The sequence below is a fragment of the Aulonocara sp. 'chitande type north' Nkhata Bay genome, linkage group LG8 (genome assembly GCF_057382095.1).
Source record: "Aulonocara sp. 'chitande type north' Nkhata Bay isolate Kocher_YH1m ecotype deep benthic linkage group LG8, A_spYH_male_GT1.1, whole genome shotgun sequence".
In the NCBI taxonomy this organism is placed as follows: domain Eukaryota; kingdom Metazoa; phylum Chordata; class Actinopteri; order Cichliformes; family Cichlidae; genus Aulonocara; species Aulonocara sp. 'chitande type north' Nkhata Bay.
In genome coordinates, this window is record NC_141351.1 from 6,738,412 (window position 1) to 6,766,232 (window position 27,821).

Sequence of the window (27,821 nt, forward strand, 5' to 3'; positions counted from 1 at the left end):
GCTGCCGCCACCGCTGGATGGACGCCGACCGACAGACCGACCTAAGGGCGACTGGAGGGCGCCGTCTATCGGCGATAACGAGCAACTACAGGCTAGGCGATAAAACGGGCTAAGAGTAATCTACATAGTTGTTTTTTTAGTCATATGCAGTATTTTAACCTAGTTGCCATAGGGCAAGAGGCAGGGTTCTGGGACAGGTTACCAGGCTAACACATGGAGACAGATAACTATTTACACTTATGGGCAGTTTAGAATCACCAGTTAACCTAACCCCACTAACTGCATGTTTTTGGACTGTAGGAGGAAGCCGGAGAACCCATGCAGACACAGGAGAGAAGAGCCAAACTCCACACAGAAAGGCAGGATAATGGATTTGACCCCAGGACCTTCTTGCTGTAGGGTAGCAGTGCTAACCAACATGCCACTGTCCTACCCCTCATTCCATCAGTTACAGCATGAGCAAGGTCGATATAGCAGAAATCCAAATTTCTGCTAATTTGGATCTGGAAGCAAAGTGATGTATGAAAAAGTACTTTCCTCAACATTCCTTTATAAAGCACCTTGAACACTAATTGAGAAGGATATATAAAACTCCTACAATTTCTTAAAGCCTATAAAAATGTCACAGCAGTAAAAGTATGTGTATGATCAGGAAATGCCCTTAAAGCATTACAAGGAATAATAATTCAATTCAATTCAATTTTATTTATATAGCGCCAAATCACAACATAAGTCGCCTCAAGGCGCTTCATAGATACAGAGAAAAACCCAACAATCATATGACCCCCTATGAGCAAGCACTTTGGCAACAGTGGGAAGGAAAAACTCCCTTTTAACAGGAAGAAACCTCCGGCAGAACCAGGCTCAGGGAGGGGCGGCCATCTGCTGCGACCGGTTGGGGTGAGAGAAGGAAGATAAGAAAAAAGACATGCTGTGGAAGAGAGACAGAGGTTAATAACAGATATGATTCAATGCAGAGAGGTCTGTTAATACATAGTGAGTGAGAAAGGTGACTGGAAAGGAAAAACTCAATGCATCATGGGAATCCCCTGCAGCCTATGTCTATTGCAGCATAACTAAGGGAGGATTCAGGGTCACCTGGTCCAGCCCTAACTATATGCTTTAGCAAAAAGGAAAGTTTTAAGCCTAATCTTAAAAGTAGAGATAGTGTCTGTCTCCCGAATCCAAACTGGAAGCTGGTTCCACAGAAGAGGGGCCTGAAAACTGAAGGCTCTGCCTCCCATTCTACTTTTAAATACTCTAGGAACAACAAGTAGGCCTGCAGAGCGAGAGCGAAGTGCTCTAATAGGGTGATATGGTACTACAAGGTCATTAAGATAAGATGGGGCCTGATTATTTAAGACCTTGTATGTGAGGAGCAGGGTTTTGAATTCAATTCTGGATTTAACAGGAAGCCAATGAAGGGAAGCCAAAACAGGAGAAATATGCTCTCTCTTTCTAGTCCCTGTCAGGACTCTTGCTGCAGCATTTTGGATTAGCTGAAGGCTTTTCAGCGAGTTTTTTGGACATCCTGATAATAATGAATTACAGTAGTCCAGCCTGGAAGTAATAAATGCATGAACTAGTTTTTCAGCGTCACTCTGAGACAGGATATTTCTAATTTTAGAGATGTTGCGCAAATGGAAGAACGCAGTCTTACATATTTGCTTAATATGTGCATTGAAGGACATGTCCTGGTCAAAAATGACTCCAAGGTTCCTCACAGTGTTACTGGAGGCCAAGGTAATGCCATCCAGAGTAAGAATCTGGTTAGATACCATATTTCTAAGCGTTTCAGGGCCGAGTACAATAACCTCAGTTTTATCTGAATTAAGAAGCAGAAAGTTAGCGGCCATCCAGGTCTTTATGTCTTTAAGACATTCCTGCAGTTTAACTAATTGGTGTGTGTTATCTGGCTTCATGGACAGATAGAGCTGGGTGTCATCTGCATAGCAGTGAAAATGTATGCTATGTCTTCTAATGATGCTGCCTAAGGGAAGCATGTATAATGTAAACAGAATTGGTCCTAGCACTGAACCCTGTGGAACTCCATAATTAACCTCAGTGTGTGAAGAGGACTCTCCATTTACATGCACAAACTGGAGTCTATTAGATAGATATGATACAAACCACTGCAGTGCAGTACCTGTAATACCTACAGCATGTTCTAATCGCTCTAATAGGATATTATGGTCGACAGTATCGAATGAATCCACTGTCAGAGCCCATAAGAAGATCATTTGTAACCTTCACTAAAGCTGTTTCTGTGCTGTGATGAGCTCTGAAACCTGACTGAAACTCTTCAAATAAACCATTCCTCTGCAGATGATCAGTTAGCTGTTTGACAACTACTCTTTCAAGGATTTTTGATATGAAAGGAAGGTTGGAGATTGGCCTATAATTAGCTAAGACTGCTGGGTCTAGAGATGGCTTTTTGAGTAAAGGTTTAACTACAGCTAGCTTGAAGGCCTGTGGTACATAGCCGATCATTAGAGATAGGTTGATCATATTTAAGATCGAAGAATTAATTAATGGCAGGACTTCTTTGAGCAGTTTTGTAGGAATGGGGTCTAAAAGACACGTTGATGGCTTGGAGGAAGTAATTATTGAAGTTAACTCAGAAAGATCAATTAGAGAAAAAGAGTCTAACTTAACATCAATGGTACTAAGAGTAGCTGTAGAAAAATAAGAAAAATGCTCACAATTACAAATGCCGCCAGTGTCCCAGTAATTCAAATCATTCCAAGAGCAAATTGTACTCATATTGTAGGATTTAGAAGTGTTAAAAGAGACAAAACATTGTTAACTAAGAAAGCATATTTAACAACTGGACATATCCCTCATTATTAGGGTCTAAGTGAAGAAATAAAGTTTATTATGTTCCAGAAGCACTAAACATGCATGAAATCTATATTTAAGATCCCGCTAGACCCCAGGAATATTTGTGTACTGTTAAGCTAGTGAAACCTAATGTAATGACTGAAGAGCAGAATTGTCACGATCAGAAATACATAACCGATATGTTATTGCATTAGTTCAACAAGGTTTTGGAGAGATGAAGATAATGGCTTTGGCTTTTTTGTTTGCCACCAGGTAAAGAAGTGAAAATACCTTAAATCTATTTTGCATATATTTTGGCTCAATGATTCAGTCAACATATATGCAAAGACTTGAAACCGACAACAACAACACAATTAAATGCAAAAATAAAATACAATAATTTGGGTAACTTCAAGGTTAAATATTACAAAAACATATGCATAAAAAATAAAAAACAAATCAAAGCATGAAAAAACAGGTCAAATTAAAAAGAGGGAATCAATACAGACTAACCAAATGCAAAAAAACGAAATAAAATTATAAGTTTATCACATTTCATAAATGAAATAATGTCTGCATGAATTTTATTACTATTGCTGATGCATTAAATGGCATTTTCTTTATTTATCTTAGATATTGGCGTTTTAAACATCCATATTTCTCTGTATGTCAAGGATAAATCTATCCAAGGGTCCTACATATATGCTGGAACAAACATGTCATATATATATATAGTAAAGTAATTTTATCTTCTTGGTCAGAGATCTCTTCCAGCACAGGTACTGCAGTAGTGATTTATTCGCCCTAAAACAGACTCCCCTTCAGGGTCAGTGTCTTGGTCTCCTGGATCTTCTTACCATCCTCTTCTATACAAAGCCATCTAAAGTCTTTAATAGGTTCATCTGACCACTGTCTCTCATCATAACCCCCACAACATTTAGTTCACACGGCGATGTGATTGTTGTAAGCGAAACAATATTGCCCACAGGTCATAGCCTAGAAAACGGATCATATTTGCGGTCACAGGTTGTGCAAGCCTGGCCAGGTGTTCCTGGGTGTGTTAGGGATAAATTTTCACTTCAGTAGAAATGGAGGTTACATGAAAAAATAAAGAATGCAAGGCAGTTATTTAAACCTGCAGAAATGGTATAATGACTAGAAATATGCATACACAAAAAATCAAAGCAAGAAGCCATTGAACCTTTGGAAATTTGAGGGATTACAATGTCCAAAAGTAACTTAAAGAACTATTCAAGGATGGATGGAAAGGAAAGAAGCTAATGTAGAATATATTGTATTTTCAAGTTGCTTTTAAAATTAGGTTACATCTAGTTATACACAAGAAAATGTAAGATGTTAAAATGAATTGGGAACCAGTTGCTAAATAAAGTGTTTCAATTATGCTTAAATAAACATGCTTACAAATTTGCACACTAAACACCGGTCTCCTTGAAAAAAAGAACCATTGCCAAAACTGTTTAGCTTTGCTGAGGTTTGAAAAGGGATGTTGTGTGGTAAACAGCTGTGTGCAGTTTGTCTTTTCTGAGTATTGGAGAGCAGGTTTCCTCCTGCTGCCTGTTTAGTTGTGAGTTGCTTGGCTGCATGCAGCACTTCAAAGGCCACTTCCTTCTACTGCTGGAGGCCAGAACAGGAAACATCATTTGCCAAGTTCTTTTTTCTCAGCACTATACTGAGAGGGACAGAACCTCCGCGATCGTAAATGCTGTATCGACCATCCAAATCCTGGTTTAAGCTCATTTACAGACACTCAGGTAACAGCACAAATACAAGAAGCCATAAACATGTGCACACATGTCACTTAAAGCTATTTCCAGTTTGTTGTGTGGCACATCACGTGGGAGTACAAAGAACCGCTTCTGTCTGTAAAAACTGCTTGTGTTGAGGAGCTGCACCAAACTAGCTTTGAGGATAATTACCTTGGGTAATCAGAACAGACTCGTGCTGTGCTTTTAGGAGACTTTTATCAGTGTTAGAGGGAAATATGTAAACTTTTTTGAGTATTATTTTAAAGGTTGAGATTTTAAAAAAACATTAGAGTACAATTTAACACAGGATGAGTGAAAGATAAGTAGCTAATGTAAAACAATCATAACTGTATGGTTGTATTTATTTTACTGCTGACATGCAGTTTATAAACATTCAAATCACACAGTCTGGAAACATGTTGGAATGATTGTGCTTCTTGTTGCTGGATTGAAAACTGCTGTGTTGCCAAGACCTGATTATTCATAAATGCAGATGTTGTACAACCTGGAATTGTACAATCACACCAGTGAGTTAGTGGTTACTAATTTATATAAGGCAAACAAATGTAAATCAACAAATAAAGTCAACAGCATACAGGTTTGTTTGGGTTTTTTTTGCCTCATATTGTTGGACTTCATTGAACTGTCATTAGATGGATCCCACAGCTTATTCGGTTTATTTGGTTTTGAAGGCAGCAAACTTATTTATTATTAATATTATTTCTCTAACAAATAAAGGGCTCTCTGTGTGTTGTACTGCTCACTGAAACATGTACTCCTGCTGATGCTGGCTTTTTTTGTTACAGCAGGTAGAGAAATCATTTTATTCGTAAATAAAGGAATCTCTGTATGTGTGTTCATCTTTCTTTCATCCTAGTCTAAGTGAGTGAGTTTGAAGTCATTTAGGTAAGCGGTGGTCTTTTGGGGCGGTCTTTTATTGTTTTGTGAAATAAACAAATAATTTATTACACATAAACCTCCAGCAGAACTAGGCTCAGGAAACGGCAGCCATGTGCCATTAAAAGCCAGCAAAACTATTTGGTTGGTTTAATCAACAGTTATCAAAAATTAATAATTGATTTAATCTTTATATTGCAACTCAGCTCCAGTGGTGCAGCTAGTCAGCGTGCAGTGTTTCTAAGGCAGTAATGTATGAAGAAATACTAAGGTTGAGGGTTCAAGCCTCACCTGCAGTGCCGTAGCTCCGCAAACGCACATAACGCACACTGCGTAGGGCACCAAATGGCCGGTAGGGCACCAAAAAAATCAGGGTCGTAAAAAAAAAAAGTAAACCATATTAATACTATAAATATCATATGCATTAATATGGTTAAACAATACAAAAGCAACATAAAACAATTTTCCCGAGAAAAGGGGTGAATCTGCTTTGTGCCCTGTCTCCAGTCTCCTCCTGGTGCCCCCCCACTCCCAGTGGTCTGTTCTATAATTGGTAAACACCTGTTTGAACATGGCCTCGAAACGGCAACAGGAGTCGGGAGCGGAGAAAAGAAAGAAGAAGAGGAAGCGTGATGAAACTCAGGCGTCGCTTGCCGGTAAGGCAAGGCAAGGCAAGGCAAGTTTATTTGTATAGCACAATTCAACAACAAGGTGATTCAAAGTGCTTTACAGAGACATTAGAAACAAGAACAAATAAAAAGCATGATTTAAAATTGAATAAAACAAGCAAATAAACTAACTAACTAATTAACAAACAAACAAACAACAGTATATAAAATCAAAACAGATAAAATCAGGACAGTAGATAAAATCAGTAGTTAAATGTAAGTTTTGAAATTTAAGCTTAAAGTGTGGATTTGGTGCTTTATTCAAATGCAGCTGAGAACAGGTGAGTCTTCAACCTGGATTTAATTGTTTGTTTCCAAGCACAACCAGATATTAAAGAATACTTTCTTGGCTATATAAATGTGGAGCAAACAACTGGCCTTAACCTGTCCAATGTTGTATTTTTAACCTCCTTTAACCTTATTTATTTGTTTAACTGTCATGTTTGTTGTTATTTAATTAAACAAATTCCACTGAGAAATTCAAAAGTATTAATGTTTTTTTGTTTTTTTTTCAGTGGCGGGGGGGGGGGGGGGGGGGGGGGGCACCATAAAGCATTTGTGCTTAGGGCACCCAAATGGCTAGCAACGGCCCTGCTCACCTGGACTCTTCAGTGTGGAAATTATGTTACATGACCATAAATAGCAATTTAATCTGTGTTAGTCTCACTACTTGATTTAAGTAAACGTTCATAAAAATCATTCAAAATCTTCCATTTTCATTTAAAAGAGCTTAACAGAATTTCAACACCATTAAGGAAATCTTCAGTCACAGTCTGGTGCTCCAGTGGGGCAATCAGTTAGTGCACAGTACCAATGACTTAATATACTGGAAAGCAGTTCTGAGTTCAAGCCTCATCTGGAGCAGGCAGCTTTAATCAATAGCAAATATGGTGAACAACAAAGAGCACATTCTAGAAAACCTAACAGTCCACTTATGGACCATCCATTTCATTTCTTAAGCACTACAGGACACATACTCTACATTAAAAGGCTTTTTAAATCCTCATGGCCAGTCAGTTTGAAGCAATAACTGGAATATATGTCTCTAACAAAAAAACTGCATACTTGTTTTAAGAATACAAGCTTGGTCTTTGTAGGTGTGGACAGATTCACACTTGGCACCTGAAGACTCAGAAGACTGTTGGTGCTTGTTTGAAATCATATATCTTGCTCTATGGTGGTGTCATTTTAATGTATTTACTTTTATTTTAATTATCTGTGCATGTTCTCATTTTTGTGAATTTGTGATATTATTTATAGTGTGGCTACAAACAGTGGTAGGGTTTACCTGCTGACAGGAGACCATTATCAAAACTATGTTCCTATAGATGTTCAGTGTATGTAGGCGAGTAATTGTTTGGAGTTGTTTCTTTCAAACTGAACGATTCTGGCTTTTTTAATCTCATCTCTTTGTTTTTCTATTCAGCTCAATTCGTGCGTTAACTTACTTTGGCACAGTATATGTGTAACACTAAATTCAAGTCGACAATCATAATAAAAAGGTTATTTCTAATTTACCATGTTAAGCTTTGGTAATAATTTTGAGCCACATAAGAGGTTTTATGTGACTTTTGACATGAGAAGGGTTTTTTTTTTATAGCTTATTATTCTTCCAATTATTATTGATGTAATGTTATTTAATCACTATAAATATTAAAGGGCCACTTGAGTAACTGTGACTCTTCAGCATTAAACATCACTTTTAATGTATATTTACCCAAACAAAAAGACACTCTTGCTGAGTTTTTTTGGTTCACCATATAAAACTGCTATGGACAGCTAGAGTCAATCAGGAGAATTAGGAGTGGCTTAAAAGGAGAGGAGCTAAAAATAAAAAATAGCTTGTTTCAGTGGATGATCTGACGAGCTGTTAAAAAAAAAAAAAAAACGTGGATCTGGAAATGAGCAAAACAGCTCCCCAGTAAGTTTACCATTGCTAGAAATCCAAAGTTTACAACTCTGAATTTTGGTATCCAGAAGAAACGTTTAGTTTCTTTATTTGTTGTTTATTTATTTGTTTAAACTTCACTCAAGCTTCAAATTGAAAACAGAAACAAGTCCAATAAACAATATTAGCTTACATACAAGGCTCACTGAGTCCAGTGAGGTAGTTTTACACTGGCTCATTTTCACGTCTTGTGTTAAGATCAGCAGAGGCATTAAAACTTGGCTTATATGTATGTGATCTCTATGTGCACTGCAGTGTGGTTCATAACGTTATGGGCTGGGCTCACACCCACTGTTCTGTAACCGGCAACTTGTGGACCTGCAGATAAGAGCAGCTGAGACAAAAAAGATTATCATCCAAATTACACTAGTATTGACTCATTTTCTTTATTTTAATGTTGCTAACAGAAGCACTAAATTCTGTTTTAATAGTTGCTAAGGTTTAGAGAACATATTCATTAAAATAAACTTATGATTCAGTCTTAGTTTTTTAAAATGTTACTTTTTAGTGTGCGTGTGTGTCTTTGTTCATTACATGGGAGCAAAAAGCCCTGAAGCAGATACAGCAACTAATCTGCTGAAATGCCTATAAATTAAAAACTATTAACAATAGGCTGAAGAAAAAGAATTCTACCATCAATGAAGGGGGGGGGGGCTCAACTACAGCTGCACCTTGAGCTCTACCCCACCAATGATATGGTAAATATGCAGTGTGACGCACATACGGTAGCAGATAGTGTGGTGGTGTGTCGCCCGCACCCTGCCCTGGCTGCGGTCTGATAACACAGAGGCAGAGAGAGACAACACATCTGCTGAGAGGTCAACCAGTACAAGCTGTTTTCTTCAAACAGTAGGAACTATTACTTTTGCTCTTTCACTCATCCTTCTTTTTTAGCATTTAGGTTAACAGGTTAATGCAGCGCAAAAAATGGTTGATTAGTTTCTTGTTTGTTTTTTTGGCTGTAAAGACCTAACACTTTGCATATTTGGCTACAGTGGTTCTGTGTATGATAGGCCACAATGTTGTCCAAGAAGGAAAAAGACTTAATTAAGGAAATATGGGAAAGACTGACTCCTGTGGCAGCAGAGATTGGAGCAGATGCACTCCTTAGGTAGGTTGAGACTTACCTGTGTAACCTTCATACTTTACTGCATTGTCTTTAAATGGTTTTGCATGAAGATTTAGGCTCCTACACACAAAGTAACATCTCCAGTAAGAGTGTGTGTTGTGATAAATAGATTCCTCTACCAATAAGCTTTCATTTCAGTTTGCAGATGTTAATATTAGATTTTAGTATTGTTACAGGATTTCCTAGCCATTACTAAAGTAAGTAGTTACTGCAAACAAATCCCGCAAGAGAATGTAACGCTTATCTAGTGCTCACTGCTGGGTAATTCCTGAAATCTCTAATAGGGATTTCAAGGTGTTGGCAATGATCCGAGATCATTTTAGAAACTTGTGGGCCTCGAGTTCACACAAATGATAGTTGGTGACCAAAGACAGTCAACATGTAGCACTTACTCTGTTGCTCCTATCATATCAGCATGGAAATAATTTCACTTTTCCCTTCTTAAGGATGTTTGCCTCTTATCCGGGCACCAAGACATATTTTTCCCATCTAGACATCAGTCCTAACTCCTCCCACCTGCTTTCTCACGGGAAGAAGATAGTCCTGGCTATAGCTGAGGGGGCCCAAGACATCAGTCAGCTAACTGTCACCCTGGCTCCCCTGCAGACTCTGCACGCCTACCAGCTTCGGGTAGACCCCGGAAACTTTAAGGTGCCTAAACACCTCAGACCTATTTACAGCCCTTCCATCCCCTTCTTGCATTGGATTTTTTTTTTAATTTACTTTTAATCTTTTAATCAGAGATAATCAGTTTTTTGTTATTCAGATTTTCCTATTAAGTATATCTACTAATCCAGTAAAGCCTGAACCACAAAATAATTGCCAGAAACTCATGTATCAAATATGATGCACTTGCTACAGGGTTAATATATATACTTGTGCAATTTCTTTGTTGTATGCTATAAGGCGTACAGGTGACTGCAATGTATGAAATTGTATTTATTTGTGCATTTTAATTCTGCATGCAAAAGATAATCCTATTAGTATGTAGGGATTTTTTCAGTAATTCTATAATAGAGTTTAACTGAACTAAAAAGAAAACAACAGATTTACTAACTGTAAGTCTGCTGCTGTTTTGTTTTTCCAGCCTGTTCAGATGACAAATCAACTAGTTTGTTTTATGAAGGAGGAAAAAAAATGGAAAAATGTTTTTTTTAATCTTTTGACAGCACTAATTAAAATAAATAATACATTTGATTAAATGGGTTCCTCCAGGAATATTGAAATGGGGTGCAAAAAGGCAGTATGTGAACCAGTCGGGAAATCTGAAAAATGGTTAAAAAAAAATTATAAGTGAACAAAATGACAATGTGTATAAGTATACGGTATTGTATTATACATATATGACAATTGTGGATGTTTGGGGAATTACAAGCTGTGAAACTAGCCGTTGTGAGGCGAGAGGGTGAGGAGGAGACGATATTTTTAATGCATTGTTTGGCACTTAAAATTATCAGACATGCTTTCTGTGCAAATTACACAATACTACATCACTATATTAACAATAACACACTGAGGACGATAAATGGCAGTGTGTGGGTTCATGATTTTCAGAAAACTGACACATACTATAAATTATGTAAGTATGTTGTTCACTTTTTACCAATCTTTTGTGTTTCTCCTGCAGCTGCTGTCGCACAGTATGCTCGTCAGCCTTGCCTGTTACTTGGGGGATGAATTCACACCGGTGGCTCACGCCGCCATGGACAAGTACCTGTCAGCGTTTGCTGCTGTTCTTGCTGAGAAATACAGATGAGACTCAAGCACTGGGTTTCCAGAAAGCATACGAGGCATTTATGATGCTATGTAAAATCTTTTTGTTTTTCTCTGTATGTGTCTCTGTCATTACTTTGTTACATTTTTAATGGTAAAAAATGTGCAATTCGTGTGTTAGTTTTTGTGCTGTTATATTATCAAATAAAAACAAATCGAATCTGTGGTGTTTCACGCATTATCATATCACGTTCAAAATGCATTGTGTTGATCATTTTCAAGGAATTCATCATTTGACTGAGTTAAGTTTTTTTAGTTGCTCACCGTCATGTCAGCTGATAATTTACATTATTTTACTTAAGCAAGCTTTCCTACTGTAAAATATTTTCATAATAAATAATACATTTACAACTACAAAGGCACATTTAATATTAAATCTAATCTGTTTTTTGTTTTATTGTTTTATTTTTCTAGTATTACAGAAACAAAGGATTCAGGTTTTAACACCAGTGAATTGGGAGGACTCTCCAGGTTTATCTATGGACCTCAAATAAAGTATTTACGGTACACAGAGCAACAGTGCCCCCATTTGGTAAACTGGTGGTAATACAGACGCATGCTGATGCAATATTCAAAGCAGCTCATAGACAAGATGTTAAATGTCAGTTTTTTAGATATTTAAGTGAAATAACTTCTGTAATTTACAGACATCTTTGTTGTGAGGTTGATTACACAAAAATTAACTTTTTTTAGGATTGCCAAAACGTGCTAATACTCTTTTTTACTTAATGGGAGTGTAAATGTTTTTAATATCATGACAGCAGAATGAACTGCATTCATTTCTTCATCCTTGCTTTTACCTTTGCTGGGTTTTTGTTGTTGTTGTTGTTGTTGTTGTTGTTGTTGTTGTTGTTGTTTTTAACATTTTGAGTTGATTGTAGCAGTCATCTCATGTGAAGAGCATGAGAGATAATTTATGCCTTCTGTTTGTATCTGCGCACAGTTACGCACGGTTGTAATTTTACAATCTACATTTTACAGGCTACATAGTCCAAATAATGCCAAATTACTCATAATTTAGGAGCTGTACTACGCTTAAGTTAAAATCCTCAGACTTCTTTCCCAGTAAAGTAAAAATGCATAGGCTTGATAGTTCCTGTGAACCCTAAACTTGCAGAGACTGGTGTTCTCACCTTTGGTTCTTATCTGTAGCTTCGCGTACGTGAAAATCCATGAGTCAGACAAGGTTGAAATATTTTTAATGAGAGGGAAAAAAGACAAAACATCAGAGACACAGATGAAATTTTTATACACCTGACATCTGTGAGGACCGTGCCCTGTTGGCCTGAAGTAAGAGTCTGCTTGAAGCAATCTTAGCATTAAAATAACTGGGAGACTGCGCAATATGTAAGGAAGCAGTTACAGTTAGAGCACATGCTGAAGAGTAGGTGGGGTGTGGGTGTAGATGAGATTGGTAGAGGAAGGGCAGGTGATTGGGGGGATTTGAGAAGATGAGAGTTGGAGATAGGGAGGGTGAAGGGAGCTACTGTTGTTCAAACGTTGAGCAATCAGCAGTCTTCTCCACCTTTCGGCTGCTGTATTGAAATGTAGTACTGTGGGACACCCTAAAACGTACATTTTTCTTCATAACTCACTAATAAATAATACATTTTCTATCATTTTAATAATAATAATATTACAGTAATATTACATTTAATGTAAGATGTCAGAATATCTAATTATGTGAGGGTTTTTAAAAAAAATTTAATTTTTATATAGTTAAAAACCAGGTGTAGATGTCAGGTACGCAGTGGGGGGAATAATTATTTGATCCTGGGGTAAATTTGTACGTTTGTAATTTGCAGGTTTACTGTACAGTGACTGTACAGAATATCAAACAAAAATCTAGAAAAACACATGAGACAAACATTATAAATTCATTTTCAGGTCACTGAGGAAATGATTATTTGATCCCTACAGTCCAGCCAGAATTCTGTTTGTGCTCATTTCTTTGGAAGTGAGAAAAATACAAATTCACCAGAGAATAAAACAATTATTTCCTCATCTGTACCATCAGACTTCTGTTCTAACGTCATGAAATGTGACGTCCTTGCAAGTAAAAGTGACCCTAGGTAATTTTGAAGAGTCTAATTCAATCGTTAGTATCATAGACATGTTCACAATTTCTCTTAAGAATATTGTTTGAATACATGAATTAGATACTTTTTAAAAAACCCAAATAGCCTGTGTTTAATAAGGAGCTGTGATTTAGCTCTTCAATACACCATTTTTCAATGTCATTTGGTGAAAAATATTTTTTTATTGACAGAAAAGTTTATTCTCATGGAAAGATAAGGTCCTTTTGTTGGGCCTGATTTTACAGCTATGACTCCAGATGTACATTTACAAAAGTTACTAAAGTGGAAGAAAATAAAAACTGTAACTGGTGATCTCTCTCTCTGGGCATTTGTTCTCGGTAGATTATGAAGATATTCTTCGATCGTTATGTGTTTGTAGTTTTACTTTTTCAGGGTTGAGTTAGCACGTTTATTGTGTAATGTATTTTCTGAAATTATACGTTTTTGTTTTCCATTATTTCATCAAATGTGAAAAGCATAAATATCTACTTCTATCTTGTTGATAATGTTTAAAAACACAGAAGGAGCCCGTTTAATCTTTCGTATTAAAAATGAAGCTGCTGTGAGGACGTTGAACACGGCGCTGTCTCTGGTGCTGAAATTAGTTTGATTCCACTGCACTTAGCTATAATTTTGTATTTTCTAATTAGTTGTTTTTGTATTCAGTGTCCTTTTTTCATTCATTTTTTTAAGTGTAGTGTAGGTTTTTTTTTCTGTTAATTCAGATTTTTTTTCCACACCTCATTTTATTTTGTAGCTTAGCTTCGGTTAACTACATGAACTCTTCTATAAATAAACACAAATATCTTTATGCCCAGTTTGTGGTGTATAAATAGCTCTATTGTAAAGATGTGTAGAGGTGAAGGGCTAATTGATCAAGTAGTGGGGCGGTCACGTGCCCGCCCAAGTCCATGGGTTCACTGTTGAGTTCTCATTAATTTCTGGGGCTATTCCGCCACATTTGATAGTTTGCGTTATTCAGCTATAACTAAATAAACTAATCAAATGACCGAGTGACGTAAAGTCATCCGCATGACCATTTTTATCACTGCCAATTCTATCACAGCACCCTGCTGCTTTTCTGTTTCTTTCCCCGTAGGATTGTCTCCCACTTCTTTAATGTCATTTCTCTCCCTTACCTATCCTCTTGTGAATTATGAATTCCGCCGCTTTTCACGGGCTTAATGTCAGAGTTACAGATATATGGGACAGCTCAGGAACTGCACTGTATCACAAAGTCTTCCACCGTGTAAACCTGAAATCAGTGTTGCAGCTGACCTGTTCCGCTGTGGAGAAGAACAGCTATTGAACGGCTTAGATTTAAGACATTAATCTTAGACACTTCCACCCTTTGAGTCCCGTCAAAACTTTCAGTTTTGTTTGTTACAGATTAGAGGGAAGAAGGAAACAATAGTCTAACGCGAAACTTACCGCTGTGGGGAAAGGGGGGGAGACGCGTCATTTCGGTTGTAAGATATGCGATAGTTGATGTGTGTTCATTTATTGGAAGCGAGTGCGTAATTGTGACTGGTGGGTGGCCCAAAGCTGTGAGCGGAATGCTAAATCTTTGGCTCTGTCCTCTAACTTGGTCCTTCCTGCTGCAGTGGGCAGACAGAGATTTTAATGTTGCATTAATGTATTTTCTATCATTAAAAAGGGGTAGGTGTCAATGTGACTGTGTTAGTGCGCAATCTGCAGAAAAAATAAAAAACATGGGCAGTGTGAGCATTTACGCATGAGACACATTAGCTATGTCTTCATTGCTAAATAGAGGGGTCGGGATCTGACGGTAAATGATGTTTGGTGTTCTTCTCGGTATAGCACAGGTCAGCTATACACATGGATGTCAGGTTTATGATGGAATAGTTTATAACAGTGTAGCTCTCCTCTGGATAAATCTTGCGCTCCACCTCAGTCTTGTTCCCCTGGAACACACTCATTCGCGGTGCTTTCTAACAAAATACTTCAACCTTACAGAAAACCATGCTGGTTCTTCTTCCGCCTCCTCTCATTTATCTTAACAGCAGAGACAAACACCTGCAAATCTCTCATTTGCACTCCCTGGTATGGTGTGTACACTTTTGAGCAACTAATCTGCGCTGGACATTGGCAGGCAATTATGGATTACTGATTCCATCTTTGCAATTAAATTAGCCCAATATTATATAACCCAAAGAGCGTTCCACTCATCATTCTGACAGCTCTGATAGCTATAGTTCAATTAAACTATTGACCTAACTAACTGCAGTTATTTAGTGTTACTCCGATGCCCTCAAGTAGCACCACACCTTTACCTATTCATAATTCAAAGATTATGAATTAATAATTGTGGGAAAAGGTACAGTTGATACAGATTTCAGTGCTTTCATTTTTTTCTCTCTTTTCTAAACATAATACAGCGTTCCTGCGGGAAAGTAACAGTAATCTAATTTTTCTGCTCTTGCTCTTGATGAAGGCGGTCGCACTTTTCTCCTCTCCTCCTCTCCCTTAGCTTCCCTGCTTAGCCTCTTATGTCCTTGTCTAGTGTCATGTTTTTTGTATTACTTTTCCCTGGAACACTCTCTCACAGTCTGTTCTCTAAAACCTAAAAGAGGAATTATGGATTGGATCAACTGGTCCCTAGATGCAATTGACACCCCTTTCTCAACGAGAAGTTTGGGCTTGGGTGGGCCTGAGTGCTGAAGATATCTACCTATTCGGAATCATGGTAACAGGGTTCTGGCTAATCGGAGCTGGCTTGGCCCTGACTTATCGAAGAATTAAGAAAGCAGAACCGGCTGTTCAAACCCCCACAAGGCTGCCCGCTGGGATTGGAACGATGGGAGAGGCGTGAGTTTCTCAAAATGGGCTCATTGAGTGCAGCACGGATAAGATCTTGGAGATGCTACGGCTGCTAGCTCGGAATAACATCTCTGGGCGCAAATTGGATGACATCTCGGGGAGGCACGCTGCCGTGAGTTCTCAGAAATCGGCTCCTTGAGCACAAGAAATGACAACATCACAGAACCCAAGTATGGCGAAGCTCGCGGCTCTCCAACGGGAGATTGAGAGACCAGTGTTGGACTGTAGAACTGCTTTGAAATTCATATGAGCTGTTCGCACTAAAGTAAAAACACCATCACTTATGCGGACACCCGTTTGGCGCCAGCTGCAAGGCTGGGGCTGAACAACAAGGACACCTGGGTTGGCTGGAAGACTGTTTACTTAGCCTAGCAGGGCGAAGGACACTGTCTCAGCTGAACTCACACATACATATACACTGATATGCACACACTCATCCCCCCTCCCTTTCCAAACGCCTTCGACGCTTATTCCCTTCCGATGCTGACGGTGGATCAAGGAGACCAGCGCACGCAGGCCCGGATGCACTGTCTAAATCGGCTGTCTCTCACCCTTTACCCACCCCTGTTGCTTGTCATGTGTTTCTTTAGTGTATTTAGAGTTTTTTCATGTGCAGAGGTGTTTTTTTCTGTTCTCAAACTGGTCTCCCTGTTGGAGCTCAGTCTGGGAGGAGTTATTTTTTTCTCCTTATCTTTCCTCATGTGGTGCATTTTCCATTGTTATACCTCTCTGACCTGTCTTCCCCATGTGATGTTTGTGTAATGTATGTGTGGTCAGAGGGTAAGATGGCGCCTCCATTACGTGCAATAGGTCGGCAGCCTTAGGAAATTTCCCCTTGTGGGACCAATAAACGTTTATCAAATCAAATCAAATTACCATTTTTGCAATAGTAATCCCTTACTTTACTCGCTACTAGAAAAAAGTAATCGGATTACAGTAACGCGTTACAAGTAACTGCCCATCTCTGATTGAGAGTGAGGAGAGCGGCATAAACAGTGAAATAGAAAGTGCAAGCAAGATAAATAAAGTACATTTAAAAAATATAATCTTAAAATTAAATGCATGTATGTTTGTTTGTTCCAGTTGTAATTTACAACAAATCCCCAGCTGTGCACGCAATTCATCGCCCAACAGAAAATGAAATAAACAAAGTAGTATCTATAGTGAAAAACAATAGGGTACTCTCGTTAGAATGAAGAACAGCCTGTTACTGGTCATTTTGCGGTTATGGTTGTTTTTACTTACAAATCCTATAAAATATATGGTTTCTATTTTGAAGTTGTTATTATTTATTAGTTTAGTTTTTATTATAACCTTTGCAAGAGTGAAATCCGCTCTCATATTTCGCCATGTTACAGTCTAAAAACCTAAAAGTACAAACGAGATCCTTTATTTGCCCTCTACTCGGCATCCAGCCCCCCAGTGTGATATAAGATATAACTTATAAGCATGTGTAAAATTTAAAAAAAAAAATACAAAGGGAAAACGTAAACTTTGCTTCAGTGGGCCTTTATTTCTCTTTTGAGGTGATCCATAACATATTGAAACGGGCGTTAGATCTCCTTCTGGCTTCCAGATGCAGACGGATCTACATTTTAGTGGTACTGCTTTCCGAGAGCGGACACCACCACGGCCATGAACTTCTGGAAGGTAGCCTGAACCTCTGGGGTGAAAGCGGAACCCAGTTTTCTAGCAACAACAATGGTCAGGCAGTCAGAAAGCAGCTGCATGGAGAAAGAAAAAAAGGTATAAGAAAATGTCGTGTTTGCATTAAAAAGAAGAAGAAGAAAGGCGGGTTCTGAGGTTTACCTTGAAGTTGTCGGGGTCGACATGCAGCTTCTCTGAGTGCAGGACGCTCAGCTCGGCGTAGGTGGCTTTAATGTTGTCCATGTTCTGCAGAGCGCTGTCCAGACCGCGGAGCAATTTGATTCCGTGGGCAGCGACTTTCGGGTTGGTGCTGATGGCTTCGGCGTTGTAGAGGTTACCGAAGGAGGAGAAATACCTCTGAGTCCAGGGGTAAACGATCAGACACCTGCAAGGGAGAAACACACGTGAGTTTGGCCACAGGGCACGTCATAGGAAGGATTGTCCTCTTGCAGAGGTGTTCCTTACCTGACCAGAGTCTTGGGCCCAATGTCGTTATAGTCCAGCTTGGAAAAGATGTTGGAGATGATGCTGCGTTCGTTTTCGCTCCACTCAACCATGGTGGCGTTTGATTATGATTTTTTTCTTCAGGCTTGAAGGAAAAGGCTGAATAGTGCTTCACTAGACCCCCTGCATCTATTTAAATGCGTCGAAGCTCCCCCACCCCAAATGAGAAGTCTGCTGTGATAGGCTGGAGATGATGCGCGTGAGATAAACTGCAGACTTCACCAGAAGTTTCTGGATTTGTTGATACGGTTTTGTTATTCGTGTCCTGCGCAATTTAAGCAAAGCCAAAAACAAAATTTCAATTAGCGCAGTTATTGTGCGGCCAAAGATTCCAAAGCCCAATATTTTATGCGCAAAATATTCCCAACATATTCTATTACAGTTATTTCAAATGCAGTCCTCAAGTCTCTGATAATTCTTATTATTATTTTTATTTTATTTATTTTTATTTATTTTTATTTATTCAGCTGTTATTAGCTGAATCCTGAGTTGCTGTTGAGTTTTTTATTTTATTTTATTTATTTATTTATTTATTTATTTATTTATTTATTTATTTATTTATTTATTTATTTTACTTTTAAACAAATCACACAGAGGATAAAATTCATAAAATGCGAAAAAGGCCTTTTGAAAATTATCTGTCAACATTGATTAAAGTGCGTCCCCCACTTTTTAAAATCTAAATAAAGTGTGTATATATTTTAAATGTGAATTCAGATTTTTTTTTAAAATATGGAAATGCATAATTCGTCTGTATCTGCCTGATATTATACAAATAAAGGTTCAACAACTTCACATCTTCACAAAAATATCAACATTATATAGAAATATAAGTAAAAAGGCTAAACATTTATGCGGAGAAAAATGAAAGAATTTATTTATTTATTTAGTCTTTATTTGTCTTTATTTTAAATGTGAGGAATGGTTGCCAAGCAGCTCGAGAGTGTTTGACGCTCTTTAAGTTATATCTCGTAAACCACACCGGTGTTATCTGCAGCAGCGAACCCCCCTCCACCCAAACCCCCCTGCGTCCACAGATGCATGTGTTTTGATTAAGAACACTTGAGCTGGCTGATAAAGGCCGTCTGCTCTATTTTCTACCACTGATAGGAACTTATTTTATGAACCGAGCCAAAAAAGAAAAAAATTCTGAATTAAAAAATTAAATCTGATAAATCTGAGAAAGCTTTAAACAGCTTCAATTTGATAAGAAGAGCTGTTTTTTAATCTTGTATTTTTAGTATATCCTAGATCCACCGAGTGTACTTGCATATATTATAGAATTTTGCGCTCTTTTCTGTAAGTGCGTAATGTGCATGCACGCATTTTTGTAACTCCCACCTGCATCCATAAATGACCCACATTCTTTGCGATCACGAAATCTGTTTTTTTAATAGATCATTTTCTTATACTTATATTGTACTTCATTGGTAAAATTGTTTAAATGATGATCACATCACGAAAATATACTTAATTTTTTTATTGATTGATTTAAGTAGTACGAATCGAATCGAATTGTTTTGTAAATATTCAAAATTATCATTATTATTATTACTACTACTATTACTATAATTTACTTGGTTCAGGCCTCAGTAAAGCTGGAAGTAATAGAAAAATGTGTTCAGTTTTATGAATCAATCAGTTTTATTGGCATTAATTTCACAGCAACTCCTTAGACACGAGTTCACTCATTGTTCTTAGAACTGTAGACTTTCTGCACATGATATCACTCCGCCTGAGATGTTCTCCACTCATCAGTCATCAGGGGACCATGTGCTTCACCTCTAACTTCTCACAAACTTGCAAAGCAGAAAATGTGGTTACGTTGCACTTTTGGTATCCTACACGAAAAAAATGCAGAGTGTTTTTTTGCAAATTCACACCCAAGATGTCACCAGCAGATATCACCCTCTGCGTTGGCCTAAAGCCAAACAAGTTTCTATCAGGTCCGGTGAATGAGTCCTATCTGCGTCACAGCTTGTGGCTTGGTATCAGATGCCCTGGGTGTGACCCAGGGGGGCAACTGAATTTAAGCACAGCTCCTCGCCGGGTAGCATCATCAGAGAGAGAGAGACAACCGATCCAACATGAGTCTGACTGAGAAAGACAAGGCTGCCGTCAAGGCACTCTGGGCCAAGGTCGCCAAGGTTATGGATACTGTTGGAGGCGACGCTTTGGGCAGGTAAGGCTGTATTGGCACTTCTTTATTGAATTCAGTACAATTGAATTTTATTTATACAGCGCCAAATTACAGCAACAGTCGCCTCAAATATTTAAACACACTTCAGATGTGTGTTTCCACTACTTAAAATAAGCTCGTGCTCCAGGTGAGGCTCGAACTCACAACCTCGGCATAACTCTGCAGGCTACTGTCTTATAAGTACCGCGCGCTGACCGATTGCGCCACTGGAGCTTGTGACCCACCATGTTCATCTCTGCTTCCACAGGATGCTCCTCGTGTATCCGCAAACCAAGACTTACTTCTCCCACTGGCCGGACCTGACTCCCGGTTCTGAGCCCGTGATGGTTCACGGAAAGCTGATCTTGGGTGGAGTCACTGAGGCCGTGTCCAAGATTGACAACCTGAAAGGCGGCCTGCTGGAACTGAGCGAGCTGCACGCCTTCAAGCTGAGGGTGGATCCATCTAACTTCAAGGTAAGACGCGGATCATGTGCATATGCGATTTCAGTTATAAACAGAGGTTATTGTCTATTCCTATTTCACGCACGGTTAATTTATGTAACAAAGTAATCCAACGTATTGAAAAGATTGTTCTTAAGAAGATCGAGTTTATTGACTATGCATTTGCACTAACAAACAGTCTGTTTATTAAAAGCGATTTCTGCCGAGCAAACTTCATATATTTGGTGTAAACTGTTTCCTCTCTCTGCAGATGCTGGCTCATTGCGCTATGGTGGTGATCGCCACTATGTTCCCTAAAGATTTCACCCCGGAAACTCATGTCGCCTTCGACAAATTCTTGGCCGCCGTGGCCCTGGGTCTCTCTGAGAAATACCGTTGAGATGTCGGCAGCGAAAAGCGCAGTTTGTGACCATTAAAATCATGGTTGGAAAACGAAAATAAAGCATGCCGCCAAAAATAATCCTGCTCTGTGTGTGTGTGTTTTTCTTTTTTTAAATATCCCACTGTGTCGTTTCACACCTGCACACGTGACACTGCAGAAAAAAGTCCCAATAAAGAGTTTAGATTAAATGGCAGTGTTCTTTTTCTATGGGGAAGAACTGAGAAAAAATGATTTTATGTATTTTTATTTATTATTTTATTATTATTATTTATATTTATTATTTATTATTTATTATATTTATTATTATTATTATTATTTATTTTATACTAAACAACAATCCATAGACTAGAAAAATTTGCATTTCCTGCGAAAATGCAGTGTGGATGCTTAAAGGTGAAGCTGTATGCAAAAAGTAGCTGAAAAAGCTGAAAAGTTGCAGAAATTGTAAAAACTTTGCAGAAGCAAAAGAAGTTTGCTAAAATGGAATAACTTAGCAGAACTGCAATATCTTAGAGGAAACATAATACTTGGCAGAAATACAATAGCATAGCAGAATTTAGCAGAAATATTGTAACTTACCAGAAACATGATAACTTCTCAAAAATACAAGAATTTAGGAGAAATAGTCTAAGATAACAGAAAGAATATATTTAGCCAAAAATACTTAAACATTACAGAAACACTATGATTTAGAAAAATAGTACAACAGAGCAGAAATATTGTGATTTACCAGAGACACTGTGATGAACTATGAATATTGTAATTTTAAATTAAGACTATGTTTTAGCACAAATATTATAATTTGGCAGAAATACTATAATTTAGCAGAAATACTATATTAAGCACAAATCCTATAAAAAGCAGAAATGGTATGATTAAGCATAAATACTACATTTAGTAGAAATACTTTGTTTTAGCACAAATCCCATAAAAAGCAGAAATACTGTACTATGATTTAGTAGAAAAACTATAATTAATCAGAAATACTAAATTTAGCAGAAATACTACATTAAGCACAAATCCTATGAAAAGCAGAAATAATATGATTAAGCATAAATACTACATTTAGCAGAAATACTATATTAAGCACAAATCTTATAAAAAGCAGAAATACTATATTAAGCACAAATCCTATAAAAGCAGAAATAGTATATTAAGCACAAATCTTATAAAATAGCAGAAATAGTATGATTTAGCACAATAGTAATAAGTTAAACAGAAAAATTGGAAAAGCAAAATGGACAGCTGAAAAAATGCTGAACATGCTGAGGGTCCCTCAAATATACTTGTTAAATGACAAAAATCTGAAAAAAAATTTATGACAGCCACACAATTACAAATATGTACACATGAGGAAACACACATGCACAGAGAGACACACACACAAGATCCAATTCAGTCAACCAGTCTAACTATATTCAATTTAAATCCTACAATGACATGCTGCCAAATAAGGGCAGGGTCCTCTCTCTCCCACTAACACACACACACACACACACACACACACACACACACACACACACACACACACACACACACACACACACACACACACACACACAGAGGGAGAGAGCTGCCGAATTTAAATCCACCAATCAGAGTGGCTGTTTACGTTTTCCCGCCAAAACAGGTGCATCTTTTTACACACGCAACACAGAGAGGCACAGGATTATTGCAGTCTATTTCTCATAGTGAGGACTCCCCTCAAACAAATGACCATAATTTCCTAACCGTAGGGGCTAGAGCGGTCATTCTTACACCGTTTTGTTCAGAAGTGATTGGGGAATCTTCAAGTGTTGACAATTTATCATTAAAATATGAATTTTTAGAGATATATGACATGGATGACTTATTGACTTAGAAGCCACGAATTCCCCAATATGCAAATTTGAATGGCTCAGGCCACATATATGATTGGCTGGCTGGGAAGCCATGCAGGCCCTGATTTGTGGATTTGAATTCCTCAGCCCTGATATGATTGGCTGGCTTAGAAGCCATGAAGGCCCCAATATGCAAATTTGAATGCCTCAGGACACATATATGATTGGCTGGGAAGCCGTGCAGGCCCTGATTTGAAAATTTGAATGTCTCAGTCCTCAGAGAGGATTGGCTGCCTGGGGACCTGGCAGATATAATATATAGAAATACTATGATTAAGCATAAATACTACATTTAGTAGAAATACTATGTTTTCGCACAAATACTATAAAAAGCAGAAATACTATAATTTAGCAGAAATACTATATTAGGCACAAATAGTATAAAAAGCAGAAATACTATATTAGGTACAAATCCTATAAAAAGCAGAAATACTATATTAGGCACAAATCCTATAAAAAGCAGAAATACTATATTAGGCACAAATAGTATAAAAAGCAGAAATACTATAATTTAGCAGAAATACTATGTTAGGCACAAATCTTATAAAAAGAATAAATACTATAATTTAGCAGAAATACTATATTATGCACAAATCTTATGAAAAGCAGAAATAGTATGATTTAGCAGAAATACTGTATTTAGCACAAGTACCGAAAAGTACCAGAAATACTATGATTTAGCAGAATAGTAATAACTTACAAAATTACAAATATGGAGGCATATTGAAACAGAAATGCACAGAGGGACACACAAACACAGGCTCTAATCCAGTCAACCAGTCTAACTATATTCAATTTAAATCCTACAATGACATGCTGCCAAATAAGGGCAGGGTCCTCTCTCTCCCACTAAACACACACACACACACACACACACACACACACACACACACACACACACACACACACACACACACACACACACACACACACACACACACAGAGGGAGAGAGCTGCCGAATTTAAATCCACCAATCAGAGTGGCTGTTTACGTTTTCCCGCCAAAACAGGTGCATCTTTTTACACACACAGCACAGAGAGGCACAGGATTATTGCAGCCTATTTCTCATAGTGAGGACTCCCCACAAACAAATGACCATAATTTCCTAACCGTAGGGGCTAGAACGGTCATTCTTAAACCGTTTTGTTCAGAAGAGATGGGGGAATCTTCCAGTGTTAACAATTTATCATTAAAATGTGAATTTTTAGAGATATACGACATGGATGACTTGTTGACTTAGAAGCCACGAATTCCCCAATATGCAAATTTGAATGCCTGAGGCCACATATATGATTGGCTGCCTGGGAAGCCGTGCAGGCCCTGATTTGTGGATTTGAATTCCTCAGCCCTCAGATATGATTGGCTGGCTTAGAAGCCATGAAGGCCCCAATATGCAAATTTGAATGCCTCAGGACACATATATGATTGGCTGGGAAACCGTGCAGGCCCTGATTTGAAAATTTGAATGTCTAAGTCCTCACAGAGGATTGGCTGCCTGGGGACCTGGCAGAAATATATAGAAATACTATGATTAAGCATAAATACTACATTTAGTAGAAATACTATGTTTTAGCACAAATACTATAAAAAGCAGAAATACTATAATTTAGCAGAAATACTATATTAAGCACAAATCCTATAAAAAGCAGAAATAGGATGATTAAGCATAAACACTACATTTAGTAGAAATACTATGTTTGAGCACAAATCCTATAAAAAGCAGAAATAGGATGATTAAGCATAAACACTACATTTAGTAGAAATATTATGTTTGAGCAAAAATCCTATAAAAAGCAGAAATACTATATTAGGCACAAATCCCATAAAAAGCAGAAATAGTATGATTAAGCATAAATACTACATTTAGTAGAAATACTATGTTTTAGCACAAATAGTATAAAAAGCAGAAATACTGTAATTTAGCAGAAATACTATATTAGGCACAAATCTTATAAAATAGCAGAAATAGTATGATTTAGCACAATAGTAATCAGTTAAACAGAAAAATTGGAAAAGCAAAATGGACAGCTGAAAAAATGCTGAACATGCTGAGGGTCCCTCAAATATACTTGTTAAATGAAAAAATCAGCAAAAAAATGCACAGGGAGAGAGAAGTAAGTTTCTAGGTCAGCCTGGGAGCTGCTGAATTTGAATCCACCAATCAGAGAGCCTGTGTACTTTTTCCCGCCAAAACAGGTGCCTCTTTTTACACACCAGCACAGAGATGCACAGGATTATTGCAGCCTATTTCTCATAGTGAGGACTCCCCTCAAACAAATGACCATAATTTCCAAACCGTAGGGGCTAGAGCGGTCATTCTTACACCGTTTTGTTCAGAAGAGATGGGGGAATCTTCCAGTGTTTACAATTTATCATTAAAATATGAATTATTAAAGATATTTGACTTCTAATGCACCATAACTGAGTAGAGCGAAGCAAAAACTGCCTTGACTTGCCCTCAAACAACGCTTTGTAACTCGAAATCTATTTGGAGTATCGATATCATTCTTTCACCGTAAGAGTGAATATATGATTATATGATTGGTCAACATGTTTTTTTCCCTACAAATTAATACACTGTCACAGACCAGTAATTCATATTCATCATTTATTACAATTCTGCAAACTTTTATGATTTTACCAGCTTTTCTAATATGGACCTCACATTCTTGTTAAGACTCCATGACACCCCATACTAAGGCAGTATTCATACAAACACACTTTCAGCTGTCTTTATTTATGCTCTTAAACACTTGTTTTTTTTCCCCGCATTTTGAGGTTGCGTAATCTCTATAAAGAATATGTGTAATGGTTCAATAGATTCTGATTTAAATGTCCATAATAATTAAATGATCATTATTGTGCATCCTACAATTCAAGATTTAGAGCTGTGTGTTTGTATGAATTCAGCTTGCTGTACTTATAGAGTAAAATTATACAAATCCACTATTTAACCAAACAAATTATGTTGTTTGGCTAAACAGATTGAGTTTGTTCTATAACATAATTATTCAACAATTGAAAATACAAAACAATATAATTGCACATTTATCCAAAAATGGTGCAATTACTTATTTCATAGGTCTGATATTGTTTGTTAAATCTGGTGACACAAACACAGTCAAAAATTCATTGTTGGTGTAACATGTGGCTCTTTTTAACTTTGACTAATGATGTGCTGGTAAAACAAATAAAAAAATATGTTAATTAAAAAATGTTTTTGTTTAGAAAAAGGACTGAAATTACATGGAAACTGTCACCTTAAAGTGTAATTTTAAATACCATCACAAACAGATGTTTTCCAAACAGTTAACAAAGCTGCAGCACATCCGGTCACTGCATCTAAATCTAAAAGAAGACAAAAACATATCAAATATAATTTACACAATGGAAGACTTTTGATTTAATAAATAAGCTCAAAATAAGGGTTACCTTTAAATATTTGTGGGAAAAATCTGATGCTACCCCAAGAATACAAAGCCACACTGGAAACGATGACAGGCTTGCAGCCCTCTGTCTTCCTGGAGTAAGGTGCCTGATCAGTAGTACAAGAATTATGCTTCTAGTCCACCTAGGTTTTGAGTTACACAACGTTTTGTAACTCCAAAAAACGGCGTTTTTCGCCTCTCGCCGCGATCTAATTCTGACTCCTCATTACCCTGTTTTTCAAAACGGCTCCTCTCTTTCCCAGTGGCGCAGTTGGTAATGACATGGGTCTGCAAGCCAAAGATCGTGGGTTCGATTCCACCTTGGTCAACATGTTTTTTTCCCTACAAATTAATACACTGTCACAGACCAGTAATTCATATTCATCATTTATTACAATTCTGCAAACTTTTATGATTTTACCAGCTTTTCTAATATGGACCTCACATTCTTGTTAAGACTCCATGGCACAAATACTCTTCCCTTTAGGCTCTGTGTATGTGTGTGTGTATCAATATGTCTCCCATTTTAAAGTATTAGTCCTCCATAATTGTATTTCTGGTAAATCACAGTATTCCTGCTATGTTGTACTATTTTTCTAAATCATAATGTTTCTGTAATGTTTAAGTATTTTTGGCTAAATATATTCTTTCTGTTATCTTATACTATTTCTCCTAAATTCTTGTATTTTTGAGAAGTTATCATGTTTCTGGTAAGTTACAATATTTCTGTTAAGTTCTGCTATGCTATTGTATTTCTGCCAAGTATTATGTTTCCTCTAAGATATTGCAGTTCTGCTAAGTTATTCCATTTTAGCAAAGTTCCTTTGCTTCTGCAAAGTTTTTACAATTTCTGCAACTTTTCAGCTTTTTCAGCTAGTTTTAGCAGACAGCTTCAGCTTTAAAGCAATTCAGAATTCATGATTACAACCAATATGTAGTAGAATAAAAGAAACAAATGTGCAATGAACATATCAGGAGTCGCTGTTAAAAAGTCTCATAGCAGTGGGGTTAAGGGACCTCCTGAACCTCTTGAGTCCTGCAGTGGAGTGAGATGAACCTCTGCAGCTCCTACTGTGAGGATGCTTAGGCGATCACCAACACCAGCTCCTTGGTGTGTGTTTTCAGCAGAAGACTGTTCTTATTACTGCAGTCAGTTAAATAAATCTATCATAATAAAGTACATTTTAACATAATGACCTTATGTTTATTTATGTATTTTAACCATTATTTCAAATTCAAAGAATCCTGTTTGAAACATTTATTAAACTTATAGAATTAAATTTCTGCTAGTTGCTTTTTGTTGCAAAAAAATCTAGTATAATAATATTTAAATTTACATATATTTTTCACGTTTTCCATGCCAATTTTGTGTAATTGCGGAGTTTCCCACTACCCGTGAATGCCTCTTTTTTAAAC

General features: G+C 37.4%; 3 protein-coding genes and 1 non-coding gene across 5 annotated transcripts; 2 read left to right on the forward strand and 2 right to left on the reverse strand.

Moving 5' to 3' along the window:
* Positions 1-8,841: 8,841 nt before the first annotated feature.
* On the forward strand, positions 8,842-13,345 carry LOC147322969 (hemoglobin subunit alpha-D-like). 2 transcript variants are annotated; one of them, XM_086303009.1, is made up of 4 exons: positions 8,842-8,948; positions 9,095-9,210; positions 9,675-9,879; positions 10,856-13,345. In XM_086303009.1, the coding sequence occupies exons 2-4, from the start codon at positions 9,119-9,121 to the stop codon at positions 10,982-10,984; spliced, it is 426 nt and encodes a 141-aa protein (XP_086159135.1). In that variant the 5' UTR covers positions 8,842-8,948; positions 9,095-9,118; the 3' UTR covers positions 10,985-13,345. The 2 variants fall into 2 exon arrangements, with proteins under 2 accessions (XP_086159135.1, XP_086159134.1); XM_086303008.1 differs by having other exon boundaries at positions 8,863-9,210.
* Positions 13,346-17,413: 4,068 nt separating this feature from the next.
* LOC147322970 (hemoglobin subunit beta-1-like) lies at positions 17,414-18,190 on the reverse strand. The gene is made up of 3 exons (XM_086303010.1): positions 18,033-18,190; positions 17,730-17,952; positions 17,414-17,644 (listed from the first exon to the last, which is right to left on the reverse strand). The coding sequence occupies exons 1-3, from the start codon at positions 18,122-18,124 to the stop codon at positions 17,516-17,518; spliced, it is 444 nt and encodes a 147-aa protein (XP_086159136.1). The 5' UTR covers positions 18,125-18,190; the 3' UTR covers positions 17,414-17,515.
* Positions 18,191-20,094: 1,904 nt separating this feature from the next.
* On the forward strand, positions 20,095-21,174 carry LOC147322971 (hemoglobin subunit alpha-like). The gene is made up of 3 exons (XM_086303011.1): positions 20,095-20,253; positions 20,519-20,726; positions 20,965-21,174. Exons 1-3 carry the CDS (start codon positions 20,159-20,161, stop codon positions 21,091-21,093), a joined length of 432 nt encoding a protein of 143 aa, XP_086159137.1. The 5' UTR covers positions 20,095-20,158; the 3' UTR covers positions 21,094-21,174.
* On the reverse strand, positions 20,391-20,484 carry trnai-uau (transfer RNA isoleucine (anticodon UAU)). Its single transcript has 2 exons — positions 20,447-20,484; positions 20,391-20,426 (listed from the first exon to the last, which is right to left on the reverse strand). It is a non-coding gene; the product is annotated as a tRNA-Ile (tRNA).
* Positions 21,175-27,821: the final 6,647 nt, after the last annotated feature.

Excerpts from the sequence above, each read along its gene's own strand:
- LOC147322969 (XM_086303009.1), top strand. The coding sequence starts at position 9,119 with ATGTTGTCCAAGAAGGAAAAAGACTTAATTAAGGAAATATGGGAAAGA. Across the intron at positions 9,211-9,674 it reads GGAGCAGATGCACTCCTTAG|GATGTTTGCCTCTTATCCGG; the intron begins GTAGGTTGAGAC and ends TCCCTTCTTAAG. Across the intron at positions 9,880-10,855 it reads TAGACCCCGGAAACTTTAAG|CTGCTGTCGCACAGTATGCT; the intron begins GTGCCTAAACAC and ends TTTCTCCTGCAG.
- LOC147322970 (XM_086303010.1), bottom strand. The coding sequence starts at position 18,124 with ATGGTTGAGTGGAGCGAAAACGAACGCAGCATCATCTCCAACATCTTT. Across the intron at positions 17,953-18,032 it reads GGGCCCAAGACTCTGGTCAG|GTGTCTGATCGTTTACCCCT; the intron begins GTAAGGAACACC and ends TCTCCCTTGCAG. Across the intron at positions 17,645-17,729 it reads TCGACCCCGACAACTTCAAG|CTGCTTTCTGACTGCCTGAC; the intron begins GTAAACCTCAGA and ends TTCTCCATGCAG.
- LOC147322971 (XM_086303011.1), top strand. The coding sequence starts at position 20,159 with ATGAGTCTGACTGAGAAAGACAAGGCTGCCGTCAAGGCACTCTGGGCC. Across the intron at positions 20,254-20,518 it reads GGAGGCGACGCTTTGGGCAG|GATGCTCCTCGTGTATCCGC; the intron begins GTAAGGCTGTAT and ends CTGCTTCCACAG. Across the intron at positions 20,727-20,964 it reads TGGATCCATCTAACTTCAAG|ATGCTGGCTCATTGCGCTAT; the intron begins GTAAGACGCGGA and ends CTCTCTCTGCAG.